Consider the following 25,014-nt stretch of genomic DNA (forward strand, 5'->3'; position numbering starts at 1 on the left):
CCGGAGGACCCCAGCCCTCTGCCTGTCTGCTGAAAGCGCGGGAAGCCCCCCGGGCCCGAGACCAAAGGCTGGAAGGCGGAGTTGAGCTCCTTCCCGGGCGCGGGCACCCAACCACCGGCCCCACTCCCACGGGGAGCCGGGCGGGCGCCGCCCCCGACCCGCGGTGGCGCCCGCGCCCGCGGGGCCCCGCTCGCCCGACCAGTCTGGCAGCGCCCGGCTCGGATTTCAAAGCCCGGCTTCCTGGCCGTGAATGGGCCTGCGCCCGCTCGGCCTTTCCCACAGCCCCCTCCCGCCGCGCCCTCCCCCCTCGCCGCTCCCCCCTCCCTCCGCCGCGCCCACGTGACGCCGAGGCTCGGCGGCTCGGATTACCGCCGCCGCTCAGTCCCCGCGCCCAGGCTGCGCCGCCGGCCGCCCGCGCCGCGCCCCCCGCGCCGCCCGCCAACCACGCCGCGACATGGCCCGCGCCGCCCCGCGGCGGCCCGCGTCCCCGGAGCGCGGCGCGGACGGCCCCTGAGCGCGGCCCGGAGGCGGCAGGCCCGGCGGCCTCGGAGCGAGCGCCCGCGCGGCCCGGCTCCCGCGCCCTGCCTGCGCCCCGCCGCCGCCCGGCCCGAGCATGGAGACGGCGGAGAAGGAGTGCGGCGCCCTGGGCGGGCTCTTCCAGGCCATCGTCAACGACATGAAGGTAACGGGGCGCGGCGGGGCCGGCGCTGCCGGGCGCGCGGGTGCGGGTCCCCTCTGGGGACGCGCGGCGGCGGGCAGCGGTGCCCTGCTGTGTCCGTGCGCCGCGGTGTCTGTGTGTCCTTGTCTGAGTGTGTCCGTGTCCGGCCTGCGTCTGCTGTGCAGCCAGGTCTCGGGTGCCTGTCTGGGGGGATGTGGGTGCTCGTGTGTCGGGGCATCCGTGCGGTGTCCGGAGTCTGTGCGCACCCGTGGGGTCCGGACGCGAGCCTGGACACACACGGGCTCCCTTGCGCCCCGGACCCCCAAACCGTGAATGGGGTTTGGCTCTGGGGGCGACTACAGCCCTTTAACAGGTCTGGGGTCTCCGGCCTCTGCCCCCTTCTACCGCCGTGCCCCCCCGCCCCCGACGCCCCTGAGTCCAGACAATGCTGTCACCACCAATGCCGGGGAAATAATGAAGCAGAGAACCGTTAACTCCTTCCCCGCCAGGCCGCCGCGACTGCCACCCCCCACTTCCCTTGTCCCCTTGTCGTGGCAGCAAGCCCCAGGAAGCTCCAGGCCTCCAAGGTCTCCAGGCCGAGTCTCCCTGCATCCCAAGGCCTCTGTCCTCACCTTGGGAGGAGGACAGGAGAAGGTTGGGATTGGTGGAGCAACCCCAAGGGAGGGCCTTCCCTACCCTGGCACTCCTACAATCGCTGTGATTGCCAAGGTCAGGCTGGAGCAGGCCACCAATTCCCTGCCCACCAGGTGGGGAAACTGAGGCCTGGGAATGGCTCAAGGTCATTAAGGAGACTGTTGGATGCTGTCCCTGACCTCACCACTCACTGTTGATCTAGGGAGCTAGGGGACCTCTGCCCCAAAGAGGCCAGGGTTTGTCAGGGCTGGCCCAGGCTGACTAGGCAGAGAGGAGATCCAGCTCCAGCTCAGGGTGGGGGCCAAGAACCAGCGACCATACCCTCTCCTCTGGGGCAGGACTGTGGGCCCCCATCTTCATGGCCTGTCGCACACTCCCAAGTACACAACACAGAATCCCACGGTGACATCGCAGGCCCGGGAGGAAACACCACACACCATGCTGCAACCCGCCCCAGAGTGTCGGGCAGGCCCTTTGGGTGGCTCCCAATGCTGCCAGGGGAACAGCCCCAGGGGCCACATCCCTGCCCCTAGAAGAGGCCTGAAGCCACCCTCACCTGGGACTGCAGTGTTAGCAGCATGGAGGTGCCCCCCACCACCACCCCCCCATACAGGATCCTCGCCTGAAGCCACCCTCACCTGGGACTGCAGTGTTAGCAGCATGGAGGTGCCCCCCACCACCACCCCCCCATACAGGATCCTCCCCTGAGACCGCCATCCCTTGCAACACCACCGGGCCCCTTCTGCCAGCCCTCCGAAGTCCTGGCTTCTCTCTGCCCTCAGCAGCCCCTCCTGCCCTGTGGACATCACAGCCCTGCCACCAGGATCCCTTCCTAGGACCAGGCACCCCCTACCTCCCTCCCCCAGGCACTCCCAGGGCTGGCAGAGGGTGGGACCTTCCCACACCCTCCTCCCGCTGGCAGCCTCTCTCCGCAAACACTGCAGAGAGCAGCAGCTTTTGCTCCGCTCGGAGAAGAGGGGCAGGACCGCCTCCCTGCCTCTCCGGGCAATTTGCAAGGAACTTTGGGATGAGACAGAAGGAAAGAGATCCAGAGTGTAGCAAGAGATTCAGGCAGGATTTTCTGCTATGTGTGGGCAAAATGGGAGAGGTTTCACCTGGGGTGATGCCAAGTACCTATGACACAGGCATGTGTTCAGGCCAGGGACAGAGCAGCGGACTGGGCCACCTGGAGGCCAAACACCTGGATTTGGGGCCAGCCCCTGGCTGTTTCCCTCAATGGCCTGAGCCACAGAAGCAGGGGGGCTTCCACAGAGGAAGGTGGCCACGTCGAGGAGGCTGAACTTGTCCCCCAGGGCTTCCACAGGCCCCACAATAGCCCACTCTGACCATCTGGGAGGCCCAGCCCCTGGCCTCTGGGTAGCCCACTAGGGCAGGGAGGGCTCCCTGGGCTGCCCTGGAGCCTGGAGGGCCTAGAGGAGGATACCAGCTCAGGGATGGGGAGGGGAGCCCTCAGGAGCTTTCCCTGCCTTCTGTGCCTCGTTTAACTCAGCTTAGTTGCCCACTGGAGCCCAGAGAGGAGCGGGGACTTGCCCAAGATGACAGGACTGGGCACAGCACCCGGCGCTCTGCCACAGGCCCCCAGCAGACCGGACTGCACCTTCAGCGGAATGAATGAGGCCTCCATCCGGAAAATGGGGTCATCATCTTTGCCGATCCTCTCTGGAGTAGGGAGGATCACCCAGACACGTAGGCCCTGCCGGGCGGGAGGGCTCCAGGCAGAGGTGCAGCACTGACTGGGCACTCACTCCGGGCCAGGCACAGTGCCGAGGGCGTCCTCTGCAGTGTCTCCTCAAGTCTCCACGCTGACCGAGGACACAGGTGCCGTTCCCATCCTCATCTGACTGGTGAGGAAACTGAGGCTCAGAGAGGGGCCCTGGCCCAGGGTCACCGGCAAGCCCTCTCTCTCGGATCGCAGCCTGGGTCACTCCCTGCACAGCCCACTTCTGAACCACGACCACCACCTGGACATAGACAGTCTCCAAGGGCCTGGAGCCTCAGCAGCCTCCTTATCGGTGTCATCCCATCCTCTTGGGCACTTCTAGTGACAAGCAGGGGGCGGTGCTTGGTGTTTCTCCTGTCCCTGCCACCTCCTCACCCTTGATGCCCAGGTACTCAGCCCTCTGCCCTGATGTGGAGTGACCATCAGACATGGGATCAGATCCTGGCCCTGCCACTCAGTGGCCTTGGGCAAGTCTGAGCCTCGGTTTCCTCATCTGTAGAATGGGGGTGATAATTGTGTTCCTTTGAGGAGCCTTTGGAAGGATTCGATATGATCACACAATGGAATGGCTTAGCTCAGGGCCTGGCCCACTGCAGCATTTGGTCAGCAGTACCAATTACTGTTATTAGTGATGATAAACCGGAGTCTTAGAGCCTGCCAGCCAGGGCATGGCCGCAGGGAGAGTGCAGGCCCAGGTGAAGACTGAGGATGCTCTCTGGGCCCTGGCTGCCCCAGCCCCTCAACCTCCTGTTTCTGGGGTCCTTTATGAATTATTGGTGGGGAGTGGAGTCCCCAGTCCTTAGAGACTGAGGTGCTCGGCCATCTGCTGAGGAGGAACTGGGCCTGGCCTCCCCCCGCCTCATCTTGTCCTCTCCCCACTGGGAGATCAAGGCTGTGAAGGCCTGGGATGGAATAGGTTCATCTGGGTGGAAGCTGAGGGAATGGGCTCAGCCCAGGGACTTCAGTGGAGTAGGGACCTGTCTCTCTCCAGCTTCTCCTAGTCCCTTGCTCTCTCAGACTGCCCAGAGGCTGCTGAAGGCGCTGAGAAGGCTTCCTGGGGGCCAGAAGAGCCACCTCTGGACCCTGCACCCCCAGCATCATCTCTCCTCCCTAGAGGTCTTGGCAAGGCTTCGGGGCTGAAGGGTCAAGGTGGCAGGAGGCTGCCACCTTTCAGAAGGCTCCTGGGCATGCTGAGATGTGGATTAGCTCCTCAGGACTGCCAGGGACCACATCCCAGGTCCCTTTACCCCTGAGCTGTGCCTGTGAGGAGACAGCCCACCCACAGCCTCCCCCTCCCGCCCCAGCCTGTGTGAACTCAAATATTTACTTTCCCTGGACCCTGGTTGGGCTGCGCCGGGAATGGAGGGACTTTCTAAGGCTTGCTGAAGCTGTCCTGTCTCCTTTCCACCCCTGCAGGCCGTCCTCAGCTGGAGAGGCCAGCTAGAACCTGCTCCGGGGTTCCGGCCAGGCAGAGCCTCCCTATGAGGCCCTGGGGGCTGCTGGGGTCTCTGCTTCCCCCTTTCCTCAGGAAAAGCGCCAGCCCCCAGTGCCCCATCCCACCTGGAAGGGAGGGTCGGAAGCCCCTTGGGGCTGGGGCTTTGCTGGCTCAGGGCTCCCCTTTGAGGACGGAGCCCTGCACAGGGCCCTTGGACCAGGGCTGAGGTTCCTCCAGGACCCAGCAGCTGCAGGAGGGCGCATTAGCCAGAAAAGCCCCTTGATCAGACTGGACAGCTTGGTCGCCAGGAGCCCAGCCTCCCTACTGGGAAACCCCCTCCCAACTCATAGCTTTGGGCCAGGCTGGGATAAAGGCCACAGTGTGTCCCCAGGAGGGGAGGGGAGCCGGGGGTGGAGAAAGGTAGCTCTGTTGGCCACACAAGGCTCCATTCAGCCCAGGGCCTGGCTGTCCCGGGCAGGCTGGCCAGGCCCTGCAGCAGCCACAGCCTCCCCAGGCCTGGGAGCCACTGCTGCTGGCCTGGGATGGATAGCTGGCTGGGCTGGCAACAGCTTCCGGGGCACAGGGTATGGGCCCCCAGAGGCCCCAGTTTAGACCTGGCATGCCTTGAGCCCTGTCACTGCACACTGTACCTCTGCGCCCGTGCCATGTGGACCATCCCAGGCTGTGTCCAGGGGGACATGGTGCCCCTCCTACAGCTCAGCCCAGATCCCCTGCCAGGCCTCTGGGGAGCCCCGAGGAGACAGGACCTGCCATTTATTGTTTCCATGTCCCCTGAGGGCCAAGATGGTTGCCACTGTAGACAGTAGGACAGACCTCCTGACTGTCAGGGAGAGAGGGATGAGCAAAGGCACCTGTTCCTAGAGCCAGGCCCTCCTCGTGCCCGATGGCTCTGTCCTTGGTCCTCTGTTCTCCCAGAGGGCCCAGGAGCCTCCCTCTCTGTGGGGACAGAGCCGCTCTCTCAGAAACTGCCCAGAATCTGATTGGAGGCATGTGGGGAGCCCAGCACAGGTGGAGCCCAGCAGCCCCCAAGGAGTCTCACTTCCTCTCCCGTCTCCTCGGCAGAGCTCCTACCCCATCTGGGAGGACTTCAACTCCAAGGCCACAAAGCTGCATTCCCAGCTGAGGTGAGGCTGCTGAGGGTGCCCCAGCTGGGGAGGGGCGGGACAGAGGACAGCTCACCCACAGACCATCCCACTGTCCATCTCCCCAGGACCACTGTGCTGGCTGCTGTGGCCTTCTTGGATGCCTTCCAGAAAGTGGCAGACATGGCCACCAACACTCGAGGTGGGGAGGGGGCGTGGCTGGAGGTTGGGGATGCCCCAGGTTGGGCTTGCAGGCTGGAAAGGCTGAGTGGAGTGTGAGCCAGGTAGAGGACACCAGGCCCAGAGTCAGGACCTTGAGTTCTGCTCTATAATGGCAGGGGCTGGTTATGGAGCGAGTGAGGCCTTCATCATTAGAGGCATGCAAGCAGGAGTGGGTGAGCAGTGACAGGGATTACTACAGGGGGCTTCCATTATTGCTGTGGGTGGCTCACTTGACCCCGCAGGCACAGTTGTACAGTGTACAGTTGTACCCTTCTGTACAGTAAGTCTGGTTATGGCTTCTCATCCATCCCATTGCCCTTCTGAGAACCCCCGGAGACAGGGGAGGTTCCCTGTTTGCCTGGGTGTCTCCTCTGCCTTCTGGTCCGAGTCGCAGGAGCCGGGGCCCCTGTTCCTTCGGGTGGTGAGAACCAAGGCAATGGACAGGTGCTCACACCTTGGTGCCTGCATCTGTGTGCAGCTGGAGGTGGTTCCCTGTGGGCGGGAGGGAATTTTGGCTGACTCTTTGCATGGTCCTTCATGCTGGCCTCTGCCAGCTGGGGCGAAGGGAGGCTCCTGGTCTGACAACGAGAGCATCCGCAGCTCCAGGAGGCAGGCATGGCCGGGGTGGGCAGGGCCTGGCCCCATGCGGACTAGGGCCTGGGTAAATGTTGAGGCAGGATCAAATCCCCGCAGCGGCCCGCCGGCTTGCGGAATGCGGTGGGCGGGCGCGGGCTGCGGGGTCTTCGCGGGCCGGCGCGCCCCCTGGTGGCCACAGGCCGGGACTGCAGAGGCCCGGACGGGCTCCTTCCCACCCCGCGCGCTTGCCTCGCCAGGGGCCACGCGGGACATCGGCTCGGCGCTCACGCGCATGTGCATGCGCCACCGCAGCATCGAGACCAAGCTGCGCCAGTTCACCAAGTGAGTGGGCGCCGCGGGTGGGCGGGCGCAGGGGACGCAGGGAGACACAACCCCACCCCATCCCCACCCTAGTAGCCCTGACCTGCGTGCCCCGCCCACAGCGCACTGCTGGAGAGCCTCATCAACCCGCTGCAGGAGCGCATCGAGGACTGGAAGAAGTCAGCCAACCAACTGGACAAGGACCACGCGAAAGGTGGGGCCGGAGCTGGGGCGGGGGCTTTCGGCCCCAACTCCGCAGAGACCCCCATCACAGCGCTCCTCTCTCCCCTCTGCGCAGAGTACAAACGAGCCCGGCATGAGATCAAAAAGAAGTCTTCAGACACGCTGAAGCTGCAGAAGAAAGCGCGCAAAGGTAGAGCCCAGAGCGGCCCATCAGGCACAGCCCCCCCGGGCCCCACTCCGTATCCCCCTCCACCAGCCTCCCCGCCATGTGGCACCCCAGGGCATCATCCTCCTGGCCAAAGGAGCCCTATTCTGGACACAGGACCCTCCAACCTGTTGGGTGGGACGGAGGGAGCACCCTGCACCCCAGACCTGGCCCAGGACCCTCTCAGGGAGGCAGCAGGAGACCCCTCAGGCCCAGGCCCCCGCGCCCCGCCTCCCCCCCCCCAGGAGTGGCTCTGTCCATCCGGCTGTCTTTCACACATTCTTTCTTTCTCTGTCTCTTCTCTTCTCCTCCTCCCACATCCTTCCTGTAGAGCTACTTGGTAAGTCAAATGTCCGTCCCTCCAGCTGCTCCTCCCGTCCTTGTCGCATTTGTCTGTCTCCCCCAGCTCAGGGCCTTTGGAAGGAACCTCTCCAGGCCAAGGACGAGCGAGGAAGGCTGTCCGTCGAGCAAGGGAGGGGCCTGGGGCACAGTCCTCCTGGGGCCCCCAGGGCCCCTGGCCAGGGATGAGTCGGGGGCCACTGCTGGGTCAGTCTGCCAGGCCAAGAGGGGTTGGACCGTGTGGGGTGGGGGACACAGGCCCTGGCTGCCCTGCCCCAGCCAGGCCTGCCCAGAGTCCATACCTGTCGCTTGCCCACTTCCTGTTTCACCATCTCCTCTACATCATCCTCTCACCTCTCTCTGTCTCTCGCTGCTTCTTTGTGTCACTGTTGCTGTCCTTGTGCATCTCCCCCTAAGCTGAGTGGGGGCCCACACTGAGATACCCTCCTTTCCCTGCCCCCAGGACCCAGCCCCTAGCTCTCCTGAGCCCGGCACCCTGCAGGGGCCTGGCCTAGAGCTGAGCCTCCACCCCACCTTCCTGTGCCCTGTGGGGCCAGGGGGCACCGTCCCACGGACAGTGAGGGTATCCTGGGGGTGGAAGACTCAGCTGTTGTGGAGGCCTCCACTGGGCTCCCCTGAGCACAGCTGCTCCAAGGGCTGCCCCAGGTCCTGGGTGGCTTTGCAGCTTTGGTGTCTTTCCTGTGTGCGTTTCTCTCTTTCCTCTCTGCCTGCTCTGGGACCAGCCCCTCCACAAGCCCCACAGTCCTGACCACCCTCCCTGGTCCCCTGGCCCCCATGGCAGTGCCCAGCCCCACAACCAGGGACATCACCATGGGCCCTGAGCCATGGAGGCAGCGAGCCAGGCCAGCGTCCCCAGCGCGGCCTCTCCTCCCAACCCCTCCAGGGAAAGGAGACCTGCAGCCCCAGCTGGACAGCGCCCTGCAGGACGTCAACGACATGTACTTGCTGCTGGAGGAGACGGAGAAGCAGGCCGTGCGCCGGGCCCTGATCGAGGAGCGCGGCCGCTTCTGCACCTTCATCACCTTCCTGCAGCCTGTGGTGGTAGGTCCCTCAGGGGCAGAGAGGCGTTCTGAGCATCCCCACAGTTGGGCTAGTTGAGAGGTGCCCCCAAAATCCCAAGAATCAGGATTTGGGAGCCACTGGGCAAGAGTTCTTCTGGGTAACTCAGAGGTCCTGGCAGGTTGGGGCAGGCCCAGGATTGACCCTTTGACCTTCAAAGAAGGCCACTTCTCAGTGATCCCTGGCTGGCTGCGTTCAGAGCCACATGCTCTTGGCCCAAAGACAGGTCTCGTAGCTCATGCATGTATTTGGTCCAGATGGATGGTCGTGCCAGCCTCTGTCACCCCGAGCAGCCTGGGCTAGTGGGGAGGATGAGAGAGAGAGGCCAGGTGAGGCCTGTCCCTCCAGGCTGGGCGAGCAGGGAGGGCCAGTGGGTCTGACGGGCTGCTTCCCCAGAACGGCGAGCTGACCATGCTGGGTGAGATCACCCACCTGCAGGGCATCATCGACGACCTGGTGGTGCTGACCGCTGAGCCGCACAAGCTGCCTCCCGCTAGCGAGCAGGTGCGACCAGCCTTGGGGATGGGGGACCGGGGGAGGGCCTGCCCTTGACTGGGGACAGTAGAGGAGGAAGGGGACAGCATTTGGGGGAGGTAGCTGGGGACAGAGGACCAGACATGTCTCAACACCCACGGTGGGGCACCCAGGAGCACCTGCCCAGGTGAGGGGTGGCGTGCCCAGGACCCAGCAGGGGCCTCAGCCTGAGAGCAGGTGGGTGGAGTCCCAGATCCGTGGGCCTTGGCCCTGCGTCTGCCCCCAGTCTCCACTTGAGCAAGCCAGACCTGGCAATGCCTGCCGCCACCCATGCCCAGAACCTGTCACCTCCGCTAGACACAGGCACACCTGCACACACATGCCGCCCTGCCCACCTCACCCCATCACTGTGCTCCCACTGCACCAGCATCAGCCCTACCTGGCATTGCTCTCACTAGGAGCTCACTGTATGCCCAGCACTCCGCTGAGCATATCTTACTGAATCACCTCTAAGACAAGAACAGTTGCCTACATTTCACGGGAGAAAACTGAGGCTCAGAGAGGTCCAGGAACTTGCCCAAGGGGCACAGCAGAGCCGGAATTTGAAGCTCATGGTGTCCTCCATGGTCACTCTGCCTGGCTCCTCTGCCAGTGACAGTGAATCCTCAGGAGTGCTTGGTTCTCCCATGTCCCCTGTCTGGCCCAGGCTGGGCTCAGAATCCACTCAGTGTGTGTGAGCTGAGGGGGCCTGGCCCAGGTGGAGGCAGCATCCCTGAGAATCAGAGAGGGCAGAATCTCCCCCCAGCACCCCCAGCCCTCTGGCAGCCCTGCTTCCCACCTGCCTGAGTAAGGAGCTTGCATTTGGAAAAAGCTGGGGGGGCCTTCAGACTCCTGGGGGCCTCCTGCTGGGGCCTGGTTCTAAATAGAGAAGAGAGTGGGGGCCCCAGGAAAGTGATAAGGCTCTCTGTAGAGCAGGGCTGCCTCCAGTGACCCCATCCCTGTCCCATCCAGGTGATCAAAGACCTGAAGGGCTCTGACTACAGCTGGTCATACCAGACCCCACCCTCATCACCCAGCAGCTCCAGCTCCCGGAAGTCCAGCATGTGCAGGTCAGGGGGCAGGGAGGGTGATGGGGTCGGGAGGGGCAGGGGTACCCCAGGAGGGAATGGGGAAGCTCCTACCAAAGCCACATCAAGAATTGCTTCAGGGCCCCAGAATCCCACAATGTCTACGTCATCAAGGAATTTGCAAGTGTAGACGACACATGGACCCTGGTCGCAAGGCTGCTGCTGGTGCCAGACAGGTGTTAGCAGGAAGAGGAGGGCAGGAGCAGCTCCACTTACGGAGCAATAAGTAAATGCTTTGTGCATTTTCTTCACTGAATCCTAACACCACCGTATCAGGTATGGTGTTGTCTCCATTTCACAGAAGGGGAAACTGAGGCACAGAGTCCCAGCATTTAGCCACTGGGCTCTGCCTGGCCCAGCACAGTCTGGGGGAATAGTAAGAATTAGGTCGGAGGGGCCGGCCCAGTGGTGCAGCAGTTAAGTTTGCACGTTCCGCTTCGGCGGCCTGGGGTTTGCAGGTTCGGATCCCGGGTGCGGACATGGCACCGCTTGGCAAGCCATGCTGTGGCAGGCATCCCACATATAAAGTAGAGGAAGATGGGCACAGACGTTAGCTCAGGGCCAGTCTTCCTCAGCAAAAAGAGGAAGATTGGCAGCAGATGTTAGCTCAGGGCTAATCTTCCTCAAAAAAAAAAAAAAAGAATTAGGTCAGGGAAGAATATGGAGGCTTCTGGGAACATATGCTGAGGCCACAAGGTAAGGGATCCTCCAGCCTGGCTGGTTCCTGAGAGCTGGTGCCCGGCAGATGCCACAGGCCCGAACCCCAACCCAGGCTGGCCCCGAGGTCTCCTTCAATCACCGGGCAGTCTCCGGATCAGGGATGCTTCCAGGGCTGTCCCCGGGGCAGGATTTGGAGGAGACAGTTAAGATTCAAGGCTCCTCAGGGGGAGAGCAGTGAGCACAGAGCGAGTTACTGGTGGGGAGCACCCTCTGTGCCAGGCACCCTTCCCCAGAACAGCCTCTGCTGGGTACTGAGCATGGGGCCTGGGAGGAAAGCCGGGCACAGCAATCAGCATCTCCTGCAGGGAGAGGAGGGCCCAGGTCTGCCGGACCCCAAGTGGGTGGCCATCACAGGAGGGATAATTGATTGCAGGGGACACCCATGACCAAGGCTGGGGGCTGAAGGGCCTCAGGGTCAAACTCAGGAGGAAGGCAACCTTAAGTGCCGGGAGCATGCCCAAGGGTGAAATGGTTGTGTGGAGGATTGAGCTAGGGAGGGTGGACACCCTCAGGGTGGAGGGGATGAGGGCGGTGGTGGGTCCAGGACCCACACAGACCGTCAGCACACATAAACAACCAAATAGGATTTGATGGTAAACATCAGACTTTGCGAAGGCAGTCTAGAAATGACCACACTTGTGTCTGGTTCTAGCCCAACTGTGAAACTGTTCGACACTTGGTGACTCAGTTTCCCCATTGTTAACCTAAGGTCTACTGTTCCTAATGGCAGAGTAGGAGGCAGAGAGACAGCTTCGCCCTGGGCATACCCTGGAGCACTGGGGCACTCCAGGGGTAGGCGCTGGACCAGCTCTTCAATGCTGTCCCCTGCCTAGGCCCCGCCCTCCCCCAAGATCCCAGAACCCAGCTCCTCTGTGGCCCCTGGTCTCAGGACCTTGTAGTCTGACATTGTCTTTTCCTTCCTTTGCCCCTTACCTCTCTCCCCTACCCTCATCTGTCACCCTCCCTTCCATACGCACCCCTGTGTCTTCTTGTCTGGCTGCTGTGCCTGCCTCTTCTACTCCCCCAGCGCCCCCAGCAGCAGTAGCAGTGCCAAGGGTGGCGGAGCCCCATGGCCTGGGGGTGCCCAAACATACTCACCCAGTTCCACCTGTCGCTACCGCAGCCTGGCGCAGCCAGCCACCACCACCGCCCGCCTCTCCAGTGTCTCCTCCCACGACTCTGGCTTCATCTCCCAGGATGCCACCTACTCCAAGCCACCCTCACCCATGCCTTCAGACATCACCAGCCAGGTGAGCCAGTGTCCACAGGACCACCTGGGGTAGGGTGCTGCAGCCTCATGCCAGCTTCAGGCTGTCCACATGTGGGGCCACCTACACCTGTTGAGACTGGCCTGGAGGTCCCCAGGACCACTGCATTGGGGACCAATGTGAGCTCACTGCTTCAAGGCTAAGGAGAGGTGGGGAAGGTGTTGGAGCACCAGCATCTGCCACAGCAGGGGGCTTTTGTGGCCCCACTTCCTCCCCATTTCTCAATTCCTTGCCTCCTATCTTCATCCCGCCGTAGGAGCTGGGAGGGGGCAGCTTGCCAGCTCTGGCGCCTCAGCTCTCCTGCATAGGCTTACAGTGATGGAGTGGCTGGCCCTAGGACACATCCCCAGGGTACCCAGGATCTGCAGACATCCTCCCCTGTCTCCACACTTGAGCCACTCACTCTGAACCCAGAGACTGGCCTCAGATGCAGGCTCAGATCCTGCAGCCTCAATGAGATGGACAGAGAGACCACAGCAGAAGACAAAAGGAGGTCAGGCCACATGCCCAAGGTCTGTCCTCAGGGTATCAAGAGTGACCCTGCCTGCATTTGTATCTGTCTGCTGTCCCTCCCCATCATGGCTAGTGCCTCCATTTGAGCTCAGCATTCTATGCTCTCTTGTTCTTTTAACCAAGGGTGTCCCCACTGTGCTGCCAGTCTCTATCCCTCTGCTGGCTCATTCTTATCAGTACCCAAACATACTCTAGTCTCATCCATCTCAAAAGCCCTCCTTTGCCCCCACGTTCTCCTCCAGCCACCTAGTCTCCTTCACAGCAGAGCTTCTCAAAAGAGTTGTCTACCCCGACCATTTCTACCTCATTTCCCACTCACTCCTGTCGTCTCCACCGATAAATAATTGAAAAACCATAGATTTGTTCATTTCTTCCATATAGTTCTATCCATGTTTCCTTTATATTTTTTGAGACTGTTTTATTAGGCGCATACAAATTTAAAAGATATTTTTCCACTGGGTTCTGGCTTCCGTTGTTGGTTAAGAGCTCTGCTATCAGTCACATTGTTGCTCCTTTGTGAGTGATCTGACTACTCTCTCTGGTCGCTTTTCAGATGTTCTCTTTAGTTTTGCTACAGTGTGTCTATTAAGGATTTGTTTTTCTTTAACCTCGCTTGACATGTCTGTATTCCTCTATCTTTATAGTAAATTGAATCTTCTAACATGGTGTCGTTGATCCTCTGTTCCTTAGATGCTTTCTAAGTTAAAGTCTGTTTTGTTAGATATTACTACAGCTACCTCAGCTTTATTTCTGTTCATATTTATATTGTCATCTTTTATCTCTTTGCTTTTAAATTCACTGTATCCTTACATTTTAGATGAGTCTCTTGTAAACAGCATATACCTAGATTTTCTTTTCTTATTCAATCTGACAATCTCTCTTAATTGGCATTTTTAGTCCATTATATTTATTATGATTACTGACATATTTAGACTTGTCTTACTTTTTTCTTTCTATCTGTTCTGCTTTTTCTGTGCTTTTTTTTGTCTCTTACCTTTCCTTTGGTTTTTATTTTTCCCATTATTTTCCCTCTACCAGATTGTAAGTTATACTCTATTTCTTTTCTTTTACAGGTTATGTTGAAATTTTACCATGCATCTTTAGCAAAGTCACAACTTCTCCTCCTGAATAATTCAAGGACTTTAATATATTTTGACTTCAGTTACCCACTCCCTTCCAACTTATAAGCTATTATGTGTCACTCTCTCCCTTTTTATAACACCTAAAAATGACACTTTTCTTCTTAATTTCAACATTATTTTATACAGACAATATTTCTTTAGACTTAGCCCTGTGATCACACATTTCTTTGTTCATCGTTTTTTCTTGCATCTCAAATCTTTCTTCTTTCTTTCTTTCTGAAGTAAAGTACATCCTTTAGAAGTTCTTTTAGAAAAGATCTGTAGTAGTAAACTTGCTTTTGTTTGTATGTAAATATGCATTATTTTTGCCCGTTTCTTGAAAATTAATGTTGCCAGGAACACAATTCTGAGGCGGCAGTTATTCTGTCTCCCTACTTTGAAGATGTTTTTCCACTGTGCTCTGGCTTCCATTGTTGGTGAAGAGGTCTGCTATCAGTTACATTGTTGCTCCTTTGTGAGCATGTGACTTCTGTCTCTGGCCACTTTTCAGATCTTCTCTTTAGTTTTGCTACAGTGTGTCTAGTCATGGATTTGTTTTTATTTAGCCTCACTTGATGTTTGTATTCCTATAACTTTGTATTTGTGTCTTTCATTTGTTGTGGGAATTTTCAGTCACCTCTCTTTATTCCTACTTTCTTTCTGTTCTCTCCTACTGGGATTCCAGTTAAATGTGTGACAGACCTTCTCATTCTCTCTTTGTGTCTCTTCACTCTCATCTTTTCCATCTCCTTGTTTCTCTGTCCTACGTTCTGGATAATTTCTTCAGGTCTGTCTTCCAATTTACTTTTTCTCTATTTTATAGCTGTTTAACCTATCCAGTGAGGGGTTTTGTTTGTTTGTTTGTTTAATAATTTTAGTCTTGGAGGAAAATTGCAAAAAGAATAGAGTTCCCACCTACCCTCCCACAGCCTACCCTAAGGTTAACATCTATGTAACCACCAAACAATTTCCAAAACCAAGAAGTTAACATGAGCACAATGCTGTTAACTAATCTAGAACTTTTTTCAAATTTTGCCAGTTTTCTCACTAATATCCTTTTTCTGGTCCGGGAATCCAAGACCCAGGGCAGGATCCTACATTGCAGTTAGCTGTGACTAGTTCGACTTTCCAGTCTGCCAGTTCTTCAGGCCCTCTTCCTCTTTCATGACGTTGATACTTCTGCAGAGTCCTAGTCAGGTATTTTGTAGAATAGCTCTCGATTTGGGTTTATCTGATGACTTCCCATAATTAGTTTGAGGTCATAGTTTTGGCAAGAATAGCACAGCAGGGGCTTATTGCTATCCCACATCCTCACCAGCCGTTGGTATTCTACATCTTTTTCATTTTAGCCATTCTGGTGTGTGTATGGTAGTAGTGCCCTGTGTTTTTAATTTGCATTTCCCTAACGATGAATGAGGTTGAACACCTTTTCATACTTTTAAAGGTCATTTGGATATCCTCTTTTGTGAAGGACCTGTTCAAATTTTTTGCCCATTTTTCTGCTAGGTTATCTTGTTTTATTGATTCATAGAACTTCCTATATAGTATATTTATAAGTCCTTCCTCTGATATCTTCTCTGATTCTGTGCACTCCCTTTGTACTCTCTTAATGGGGTCTTTTAATGACCTAAAGTTCTTCATTTTAATATATGTCCAGTTTATCCATTTTCTAAAATTGTTACTGCTCTTTGTGTCCTGAGATATTTTTGTGTACTCCAAGGTCACAAAGATGTTTTCCGCTAAAGGCTTTTTTGTTTTACTTTTTCCCTTAGATCTGCAGCTCATCTAGAATCAATTGTGTGTGTGTGGTGTGAGGTAGGGGCCATTTTTTCCATATGGATGCCTAACTGACAATTTATTGACAAGACTGTCTTCTTCCCCTTCTGCTCTACCATGTTGCCTTTGTCGTAACTCAGGTATCTGTATATGTATGGCTGTTTCTGGAGTTTGTATTCTGTCCCACTGGTCAATTTGTCTGTTCTTGTACCAATACCACAGCATCTTAATTATTATAACTTTATAAAAGAAATCTTGATATCTGATAATGAAAGTCCTCTAGCTTTGTTATTCTTCAGTATCACCTTGCTTATTTGGGGCCCTTTGCATTTCCTTATAAATTTTAATATCAGCTTGTCAATTTTCACCAAAAAAAAAATCTCCTGGGATTTTGACTGGGATTCTGTATGTCTCTCCATTTATTTAGGCTTTACCTTCCCTCAGGACAGTCATGCATCACTTAACGACAGGGATATGATCTGAGAAATGCATCATTAGGCAATGTCGTTATTGTGCCAACATCATAGAGTGCACTTACACAAACCTAGATGGTATAGCCTCCTACACACCTAGGCTGTGTGGTGCTAATCTTATGCAACCACCATCCTTTATGCAGTCTGTTGTTGACCAAACCATCGTTATGCAGCACGTGACTGTAATGTTTTATAGTTTTCATGTAAAGATCTTGTACATCTATCATTGGAATTTTTTTCCTGGGTATTTGACGTTTATTGATGCTGCCAGAAATTATATTGGCTTCTTAGGGTTTTTTCAATTGTGTGTTATCTGCTAACATTTAGAAATATTTTTTTGTACATTTGTCTTCCCTCCACTAACCTTGTTAAAATCACTTGTTAATTCTGATAATTGTAGATTCTTTTGAGTAGTCTCTATGTGTAATCATGTCATTTACAAATAATGACCGCTTTATTTCTTCTTTTCCAATCCTTTTGCTTTTTACTTCTTTTTCTTGCCTTATTGCACTGCTAGGACTTCCGGTGCTGAATAGGAATGGTGATAGCGGGCATCCTTATCTTCTTCCCAACCTCAGAGAGAAACTATCGAGATTTTTGTAGATACTCTCCAGGACTCATGGTCCTGTCTCTGCCCTTGCTTCTGTTTTCTCCATTCTTGATAGTTGTTTTGAGTTGGGGGGACCTCCCAGGGTGCCAGTCGCCGTGACTGCCCAAAGCAGTGTCTCTCATGCACGCTTCAGTCCATTCTTAAATGGGCCTCCATCCCCACCATTCTATGAAACAGTTCTTGAGGTCTCCACGGACGCCCCGCTGCCCTCATCTGATGGCCCCCAGCAGCATCAGCACAGCTGACCCTCCCTCCTTTGCACATCAGGCTCTTCCTCTGATTTCTGTGATGTCATCTGCTCCTGCTGTCACTCTCCTTTGCTGGACCGTCTTCTTCCCAACCCCTAAATGTTGGCACGCCCAAGGTCCCGGACCCTCTTCTCTAACTACTCTCCCTACCTAGGTGACCTTATTCTGTCCCATGGCTGCTAGGTTTGTGGCTCCAACCCTGGCTTCTCCCTAAACTCCAGACTCATAAGTACAGTTGCCTACATTGCATCCCTGTGTAGATACAGCTTAACATGTGCAGGATGGACTCTGACTTCATGCCTCCCCCCGGCTGACCTCCTGAGAAAACAGGGACACTATCAGCCCAGCTGCTCAAGCCAGACACCTAACTGCCACCCTTAGTATCTCTTTCCCTTGCCCACCAGTCCAGGCCATCAGCAGCAAGTCGAGTAATTAATGCTCAAAATGTGTGGTTCTTGGGCTGGGCCGTGGGGTAGGTCCATGCCTGTGGTGTGCGCTCTGGGCACTGCGTTTTCTGCAGATGCTCACAGCCGTGGCCCTGAGGGCATACAGGGTGTGGTGCTAAATCGAACACCTTGCTGCATGCTGGCGCTGTGACCACGTCTGTTCTCTCCTCCCTGCCTCCCGGCCTGTCCACCCGCCTGCTGGCGTCTGCATGCAGAAGTCCTCCAGCTCTGCGTCCTCCGAGGCCTCAGAAACCTGCCAGTCTGTTAGCGAGTGCAGCTCCCCGACCTCGGTCAGTGCTCCCCACCCACTGCGGGATGCAGGGAGGGCCCGGGTCTGACCAGAGGGGTGTGCACAGAGTGCCTGTTCTCGCAAAAAAAGCTGCCTGGGCACCACCTGCAGCCACTCCCCTGGGACACCCCTTCCTGCCCCTGGGCTTAGTGGGACCAGAGGTTGCAGCATCTCCGTGCTCTGCCCTTGGCCATGATTGTGAGCCTGAGGCTCACATGGGCCTGGAAACCCTGAACCTCAACTATTTAGGGGCCCCTTTGGCCATGGGCAGTAGGACCAAGGGTCCCCCTCACCCGCCTCCGTTCCCTGCAGGACTGGTCCAAGGCCGGCCCCCACGAGCAGCCCGCAGGCACCACCCTGCAGCGGAGGAAGGACCGAGTGGAGCTCCTCCGAGACACAGAGCCCAGCCCGGCCAGCGGGGGTGCCCTGGGCCCCAGTGGAGAGGAAGCACCACGACCCCGCATGTCCCCTGCCACTATTGCAGCCAAGGTAGGCGCCAGCTCCCCGGGTACCCCAGCCAGGGCCCCACCTTCACTCCCAGGTCAGGGCCGGAGCCCAGTGAGTTGTCTCAGGACCAGCTCCGAGCACCTGGTGGGGGCTGCCTGGAGTCCGGGCTGAGGGGGGAAGCAGGGAGCGAGGCTTCAGCCTGCAGTCTTACCACCCCCAGCATGGTGAGGAGGTGTCCCCTGCGGCCAGTGACCTGGCCATGGTGCTGACCCGCGGCCTGAGCCTGGAGCACCAGAAGAGCAGCCGGGACTCGCTGCAGTACTCGAGCGGCTACAGCACGCAGACCACCACGCCCTCGTGCTCCGAGGACACCATCCCCTCCCAAGGTAGGCGCCGGGGGCTGGGGGTCGGTTACTGGGCCTTCACAGCCCCCAGGCCCCAGGCCCACTGCCTCCCGTGCCCGGCAGGCTCCGACTACGACTGCTACTCGGTGAACGGGGATGCAGACGGCGAGGGCCCGCCCGAGTTCGACAAGTCGTCCACCATCCCTCGCAACAGCAACATTGCCCAGAACTACCGCCGCCTGATCCAGACCAAGCGCCCGGCCTCCACCGCCGGGCTACCCACCGCGGGGCTGCCCACCGCCTCGGGTGCACCTCCCGGCGTGGCCACCATACGCCGCACGCCCTCCACCAAGCCCACCGTGCGCCGTGCCCTCTCCAGTGCTGGCCCCATCCCCATCCGGCCACCCATTGTCCCAGTGAAGACGCCCACCGTGCCCGACTCCCCCGGTTACGCAGGGCCCACGCGGGCGGGCAGCGAGGAGTGCGTCTTCTACACCGACGAGGCCGCCTCGCCGCTGGTGCCGGACCTGGCCAAGGCCTCCCCAAAGAGGCTCAGCCTGCCCAACACAGCCTGGGGCAGCGCGTCCCCCGAGGCCGCTGGCTACCCCGGGCCTGGGGGCGAGGAGGACGATGAGCAGCAGCAGCAGCTGGCCGCCAACCGGCACAGCCTGGTAGAGAAGCTCGGGGAGCTGGTGGCAGGCGCCCACGCCCTGGGCGAGGGCCAGTTCCCCTTTCCCACAGCCCTGTCGACCACCCCCGCAGAGGAAACGCCCACCCCGCCCCCGGCTGCCACCAGCGACCCCCCAGCTGAAGACATGCTGGTGGCCATCCGACGCGGGGTGCGCCTCCGCAGGACGGTCACCAACGACAGGTCGGCGCCCCGCATCTTGTGATGGCGCCACCCTCCCACCCTCTGGCCTCCCGCCAGGCCAGTGGGCAGCGGCGGCTCAGAGCAAAGGCACAGCCAGGAGAGAGCAGAGCTGGGCAAGCTTGCTTTCTTTTAAAGTCACATGAGGCAAAGCCACTTTACGGAAAGAGACACCCAGCTTGGATCTCCGTGGCTGGACAGGAAGTGACTTCTCTCTCACGCTCGCCAGGCGGAGCCTGGGGGCCTGAACTGGATCTGGAGCCTGTTTGATACTCTCCTGGCCTCCTCTGTCCCACCTTCCTCCTGCTGGCCCTGCCTTTGCCACATCTCAGGCCCAGGGCTATGCTCCTAGTCCACGACAAGGGGCCGGCCAGCCTTGGGCCATTCCGGCCAGTGCCACAGCTCAACTAGCCTGGCCACCTGGCCCCGGTCAGGTCAGCGTGCCTCGGGCTTTTTGGAATCTGGCGCCCTCCGCCCCTGACTGAGCCCCCCGTCCCTCCCCCTTCTCTCCTTCTCTCCCCGTCAGAGAGGCAGGGTGGCCATGGAGGGGCCAGGGTGCCCAACTGGCTAACGTATCAGATGTGACCGGAAAGCTGGGCAGAGTGGCTGGTGATTGGGAGGGCAGGGGGAGGGAGGTGAGCTGCCGTGGGGGAAGGGGACCTGCGTGGAGGAGGCTGGGGATCCCGAGGCAGCCTCCCCTTCCCCTGCGGTGGGGCTGGGTTGGGGGGCAGGGCAGGAGTCCAGAGGTCCGGGAGCTGCTTTCAGGTGTCCGGTCCTCATCTGGGCACGTCAGGACTTAACTCTGGGGGCACTTTGGTCACAGTTTCAGTCCCCTTTGGGGGTGGGGGCCGGAGCTGTAGAGGGTGTGGGGGGTTATTTTATGAATATAATAAAATGGAGCTGACTGGACAAGGACTGTGTATGGGGACAGGGTGGACAATACAGGGTGTGTCCGAGAGTGCCTGAGGGACAGAGGGCTCCACAGTGGCCTGGTGGGCCATGGCGGGAGGAGGAGGGCCGAATTGGCTCCGCCGAAGCCGGGGGCAGCTGTTCTTCTCCCCAGCATCTGGAACATTGCCAAATTAAGGCTGGTGAGGGCCAGGGCCTGCAGCCTGGCTGCGGTCTGAGCCAGGGCCGCCGGCTTGGGGGCAAGTCCAGGGAGACTGGCTTTGACTCTCTGTTGCCAGAGGAGATGCCCTCCCAGGATGGTCACCCCGCAGTCCCGGCCCTGTGCTGGGGGTGGGGCGGGGTGCCCTCCCCCTCCATGTACCATGTCCCGCGCCCCCTCTAAGCAGGTGAAAGCAGGTGCGCAGGGCTTCCTGTGGTCCCGCAGGGCTCCGGAGAGCAGGCATTTCCTAGTCTGGACGGGAAGCAGTTGGGGCTGAGTCTCCCAGCACCAAGCTGGAGCCCCTGCTAGTTTTTGTGCCAGGAGCTGGGATCCAGGCAGCATGGCCAGGAGGGTCTGGGGAACCAAGGGTGCCCCTAAGTGGATGGAGCCGCCCCCGGCTCCCCGAGGGCGATGGAGAATGGTACCTGTAAGTTGCTAGGTCTGAGAAGGGCCTTGCTGAGCGCTCCGGCCAACCCCAGAGCCCAGGTTTGGGTACCTGGAGGTGGCCCGGGCGAGGGAGGGCCTGAAGGGGCTGGGAGAGCAGGTGGCCAGTTTGGGAAGCCTTGGGGTGGGGCTTACACAGCCCCTTCCCCCCAGGGCTGCGTCAGGGTTTGCCCAGGTGGGCTGATGTAAGATGCAGGTTGTGTGATGTGAGCAGGGTAAGGGGCAGTGGGTGGGGGTGGGGATGGGTCCTCAAGTCCCTGTGAGGAAGAGCTTGCCTCCTGGGGGAAAGGCCAGCACCCCTCCCGTGCTCCGCCGTCCCCCCTCCCCTCCAAGCCACCCTAGGGCTGTACATAACTCCTCCATCCCCTTGATCACCTTCGTCCATTTAGTGACCACCTCGTAGGCCCACCCCCTCGGGATCCGAGCCAACCATCCCGCGTCGCAAACTTTGGTTTGGGGGACTTCTTTACGTTCGCTTTATTTTTCATTTTGTACAGAGAAATATTCTTTTCAAAAGCGTCTTTTGACTGAAGTAACTTTTCTGGTGCTGTTGTTAACTTGTTCCTTTTTTTAATTTATTTCCCCACCCCTGGCCTCCCCTCCTGGTTCCTACTCACCCATCTTCCCTCCACCTGCCGCCCCCCCATCCCATCTGAACCATTTTGTTTCTTTTCTTTCTGTCGGTTTTTGGATAAATTATCCTCTCCTCCCCACCCCCTCCACCCCCCCCCTTGATTTAAATAGTCACTGCTCAAGTAACAAATTCACTGTGAAGATTCCAGTATTAATAAAGTCGTACTGTAATTAACACCCCCGCCTCCGCCTCCCTTCCTCGGCTGCTGCTCACCTGCCCCCGCAGCACCCTGCCTGCGCCCCAGCCCTTTCTCATCCCGAAACCCTGGCCAGGCAGCCCAGGGCGCCGTGTGGCAGGGCCAGGAGTGGCCAGGTCTTGTGCCAGGACCTAAGTTTTGAATGCCTCAGCTCTGTCCCTGCTGGGGGCTGTCTTCGGGCAGCCAGATGGGGGGAGGCACTGCCCAGGATCAGGCTTCTGAGGCCTGATGTGCTAGGGCAGGACTGGAAGAACACAATTCCTCAAATACCTACCATTCCAGGTCCATTCCAAACCCCAATCTTCAGACTCAGGCCCCAGGGCTGCCCCGACCTCCCACCTCCTGGACTCCCTCCCACTTCCTGCGCTCGTGGCTGGAGCTGGAGGGGGAGGCGGTGGAGGCCTCCAGGTCCTCTCCAGGTCCATTCACCCTTGCAGATGCAAAACAAACCAAAACTAAACAAAACAAAGCAGGTGTTTAATAGAAAAAATAAAAGGAACTGGAAGAGCATCCACTGTGGCAAGATGTGGCGTTGGGCTCTGCCCCCTCCCCGGCCTCATGGAGTGGTGTCCGCCCCATGCCCACCCGCCCCTCGACCAGCTCTCGCCTCTGCAGGCTAGGAGACGTTCGGTGCTGCCGTCGGGCAAGGGAGGCGGCCCGGGCAGTGCCAGGTGGGGCGGGAGCTCGGTCCTCATCCACCTTCAGGTGCCCACAGGTCCCCAGGTAAGACCACATGAGGCACAGAAGGCAGGAAGCTGAGCCCTTCTCAGGCACAGAATCCCCAAAGGACAAACACCCTTCCAGGGGTTCCTCTTCCAGCGGGGGCTCCCACCACCACGCAGCCAAGTGTCAGGCCCAGCTGAACTCCCGTGGGAGCTCCTCCAGCTGCCCCACCCAGGTCACCATACAGGCTGCTCTGGAAGGAGGCCTGGCCCCGTGCCCTCGGCAGCATCACTGAGGGGGGACTCCAGCCTCAGATCCCGGGGAGCGGGGCAGGGAGGTGGGGGGCTGCTGGGGCCAAGGGTACAGCTGGGCAGCCACACACTGTGATGATGAGGACTCCGGGCTGTGGGGCTGAGGGCTGGGCAACTCACAGTCCTGCCAGTTCAGGACGGAGCTATGTTTACCTGCAGGGGACAGGAAAAAAGACTACAGGAGTGGCCAACACCCTCCTCGTCCCCAGACCAAGCCGCACTGTTTTTGTCCCCATACCCAGGGCCCATCTGGGCTTCCAGAAATGACCTGCAGCCCTGGGGAGCAGAGGGCCTGCCCAGGGAGTCCTGGCTCTGCCCAGTGACTGGCACCTGGCACCCTGCCCCAGCCCCATCCACCCCAGCTCCTTACAGCAAGGGCAGTAGAGCAGCTCCATGACCCGGAAGCAGTTGTCCAGCAGGGCTTTGGGCCGTACCAGCTTCAGGCTCAGCCCTGGGGCACTCAGGAGTGACAACACCGCTTCCACCTGGGGGCTGACCTCCACATCCTAGAAGGAGGAAACCGTTAGGACCGCAGGTCAGTGAAGAGACAGCCACCTCCCAGGAGAGCCGTAGGGCTGTTCCTCCTGGAGGGGCACAGACCACGGAAGAAGCACAAGACTTCCCGTGACCAGGAGGCCTGTAGGCGATTTCTCTCCTTCTTCTTGCCGCAGGTGCCAAGTTTCCTGGGGGGGGGGGGGGTCCCCCTCAGCACCCCTCACCCAAGCGCAACACAGATGCTTCTCTTTCTCCATCGTTGGTAAAATGACTGCAGGGGGCAGGCCGGAGAGGGAGGAGATCGGGCCATGCGGAGTCCCTGGCCCCAGAAACACTGTCCTTCAGGATGCAAAGACCCCCACCAACTCCAGGGAAGAAGAGAAAGGACCTTCATGAGGCTCATGTGGTGAAGACAGCGAGGTCAAGGCTGCCAGCCCAGGGCATCTCCCCACAATACTTAACAGAAGGAATACACACGGCGTGGGGAGCCCCGAGGATGCCGTGGGCAGGAAGTCCCTGAGCAGGGGGCAGAGCCGTGGGAGAAGACATCTCGAAGAAGGAAATGTGGGGCCTGAGCGGGAAGTGAAGGTGCAGGGTTGAATTGTGAGCCCCCCCTCCAACCCCCAAAAAGCTGTGTCCAAGTCTTAACCCCTGGTAGCTGTGACTGTGACTCTGGAAACAGAGTCTTTGCAGATGGAATTAAGCTAAGTATCTCAGGATGACATCATCCTGGATTGAGGGTGGGCCCTAAATCCAATGACTGGTGTCCTTAAAAGAGACAGGACATGCGACACAGAGGGAAAGACCACTCGAAGATGAAGACAGAGGCAGGGATGGGAGTGATGCTGCCACGAGCCAAGGGCACTAGCAGCCACCAGGAGCTGGAAGAGGCAGGAAGGCTCCTCCTCTAGAGCTTCAGAGGGAGTGTGGCTCTGCTGACACCATGACAGAACTGTGACAGAATAATTTCAGTTGTTTGAAGCCACCAGTTAGTGGTAATTTGTCACAGCAGCTTGGAGAGAGGAGTGAGGGGAGACGGAGGGAAAGGGAGCCCACCCCCACAGCCCACTCCATAGCAGGGAAGAACCCACTGCCGGGCAGATGGGGGCAGATGTGGAGCGGGTCATGGGCCACGAACATTGTTAGAAAGAAGCGAGATGTAAATGCTGGTTAAATCTGAACGGCCCTGGTGGGCAGGGCCTCCACCTACCCACAACCTCCTTCCCGGGCCCCAGATGGGCTCCCGAGAGCTCTCAGAGTCAGAGACCCTCTCGAGGCAAAACGAGGACGGAAAACCATGTCTGCCCCAGGTCAGCTCCAACCCACCCTGCCCACGGGCACAAAAGAGCCACCAAGGAAATCGCTGGGTCCCCCGGCCTCTGCCAGAATTGAGAGAGCCTCCCCAAATTCCAGGCAGCTGCAAAAACAGTGGCTGGCCCCTAAGCGCCTCTATCCTCAGAGGCTCATGGCTGGTGCTGGGTGTTCTGGCTGAGCTGGGGAGCAGGTGGGGGTCCCCGAGGCAGGGCTGGGGTGGGGAGCAGGGCAAATGGTGGTGTGGGGAGGGGTACCATAGTTCACACATGGCCTGCGTGGGGACACACAGATCCTGTCACCTTCCTCTTCAGGCTTATTTAGAGGACGTATCCCTGAGGCCTCAGATCAGCCCCCCGAGCAGGCAGTTATCAGGGACCTCTTTCATTCTCATTATTAAAGTCATAGTTTACATTAGGAGTCCCTCCGTGTTGTACATTCCATGGGCTTTGACAAGTGCCAGATGTCACGTATCCACTGTTACAGGACCACACAGAAGAGCCTCCTCACCGGAAAAACCCCTCGTGTTCCATCTAGCTGTCCCTCCCCCTCCCCCACAGGAACCTCATCTTAGATGCAGAAACAAAGCCAGACACATCAATGACCAGCCC

At 58.4% G+C, this 25,014-nt stretch overlaps 2 protein-coding genes across 19 annotated transcripts in view; one reads left to right on the plus strand and one right to left on the minus strand.

The window, feature by feature from the left end:
• Nucleotides 1-474: 474 nt before the first annotated feature.
• Nucleotides 475-21,603, plus strand: MTSS2 (MTSS I-BAR domain containing 2). Of its 3 annotated transcripts, none has more exons than XM_023637305.2 (14): nt 475-682; nt 5,572-5,633; nt 5,720-5,793; nt 6,647-6,731; nt 6,833-6,924; nt 7,009-7,083; nt 8,342-8,499; nt 8,914-9,021; nt 10,003-10,100; nt 11,962-12,088; nt 17,509-17,583; nt 17,895-18,071; nt 18,250-18,415; nt 18,497-21,603. In XM_023637305.2, exons 1-14 carry the CDS (start codon nt 614-616, stop codon nt 19,264-19,266), a joined length of 2,136 nt encoding a protein of 711 aa, XP_023493073.1. In that variant the 5' UTR covers nt 475-613; the 3' UTR covers nt 19,267-21,603. The 3 variants fall into 3 exon arrangements, with proteins under 3 accessions (XP_023493073.1, XP_023493071.1, XP_070118129.1); XM_023637303.2 differs by having other exon boundaries at nt 476-682; nt 11,866-12,088; XM_070262028.1 differs by lacking the exons at nt 475-682; nt 5,572-5,633; nt 5,720-5,793 and adding an exon at nt 7,505-7,644 and having other exon boundaries at nt 11,866-12,088.
• Nucleotides 21,604-22,079: 476 nt separating this feature from the next.
• IL34 (interleukin 34) overlaps nt 22,080-25,014 on the minus strand; it is a 57,302-nt gene continuing 54,367 nt past the window's right edge. For all 16 annotated transcript variants that reach the window (XM_014738462.3, XM_023637308.2, XM_070262031.1 and 13 more), the window contains exons 6-7: nt 22,968-23,103; nt 22,080-22,750 (exon numbers count right to left, since the gene is read on the minus strand). In XM_014738462.3, the coding sequence (XP_014593948.1) occupies nt 22,575-22,750; nt 22,968-23,103 (312 nt within the window). In that variant the 3' untranslated portion in view covers nt 22,080-22,574. The remainder of the gene's footprint in view (nt 22,751-22,967; nt 23,104-25,014) is intronic.

The sequence above is a fragment of the Equus caballus genome, chromosome 3, assembly GCF_041296265.1.
Source record: "Equus caballus isolate H_3958 breed thoroughbred chromosome 3, TB-T2T, whole genome shotgun sequence".
Classification (NCBI taxonomy): Eukaryota; Metazoa; Chordata; class Mammalia; order Perissodactyla; family Equidae; genus Equus; species Equus caballus.

Bases quoted from the DNA above. Each gene is read 5' to 3' on its own strand.
- MTSS2 (XM_023637303.2), top strand. From the start codon at position 614: ATGGAGACGGCGGAGAAGGAGTGCGGCGCCCTGGGCGGGCTCTTCCAG. The intron at 5,794-6,646 runs GTGGGGAGGGGG...TTGCCTCGCCAG, and splicing joins CATGGCCACCAACACTCGAG to GGGCCACGCGGGACATCGGC. The intron at 8,500-8,913 runs GTAGGTCCCTCA...CTGCTTCCCCAG, and splicing joins CCTTCCTGCAGCCTGTGGTG to AACGGCGAGCTGACCATGCT.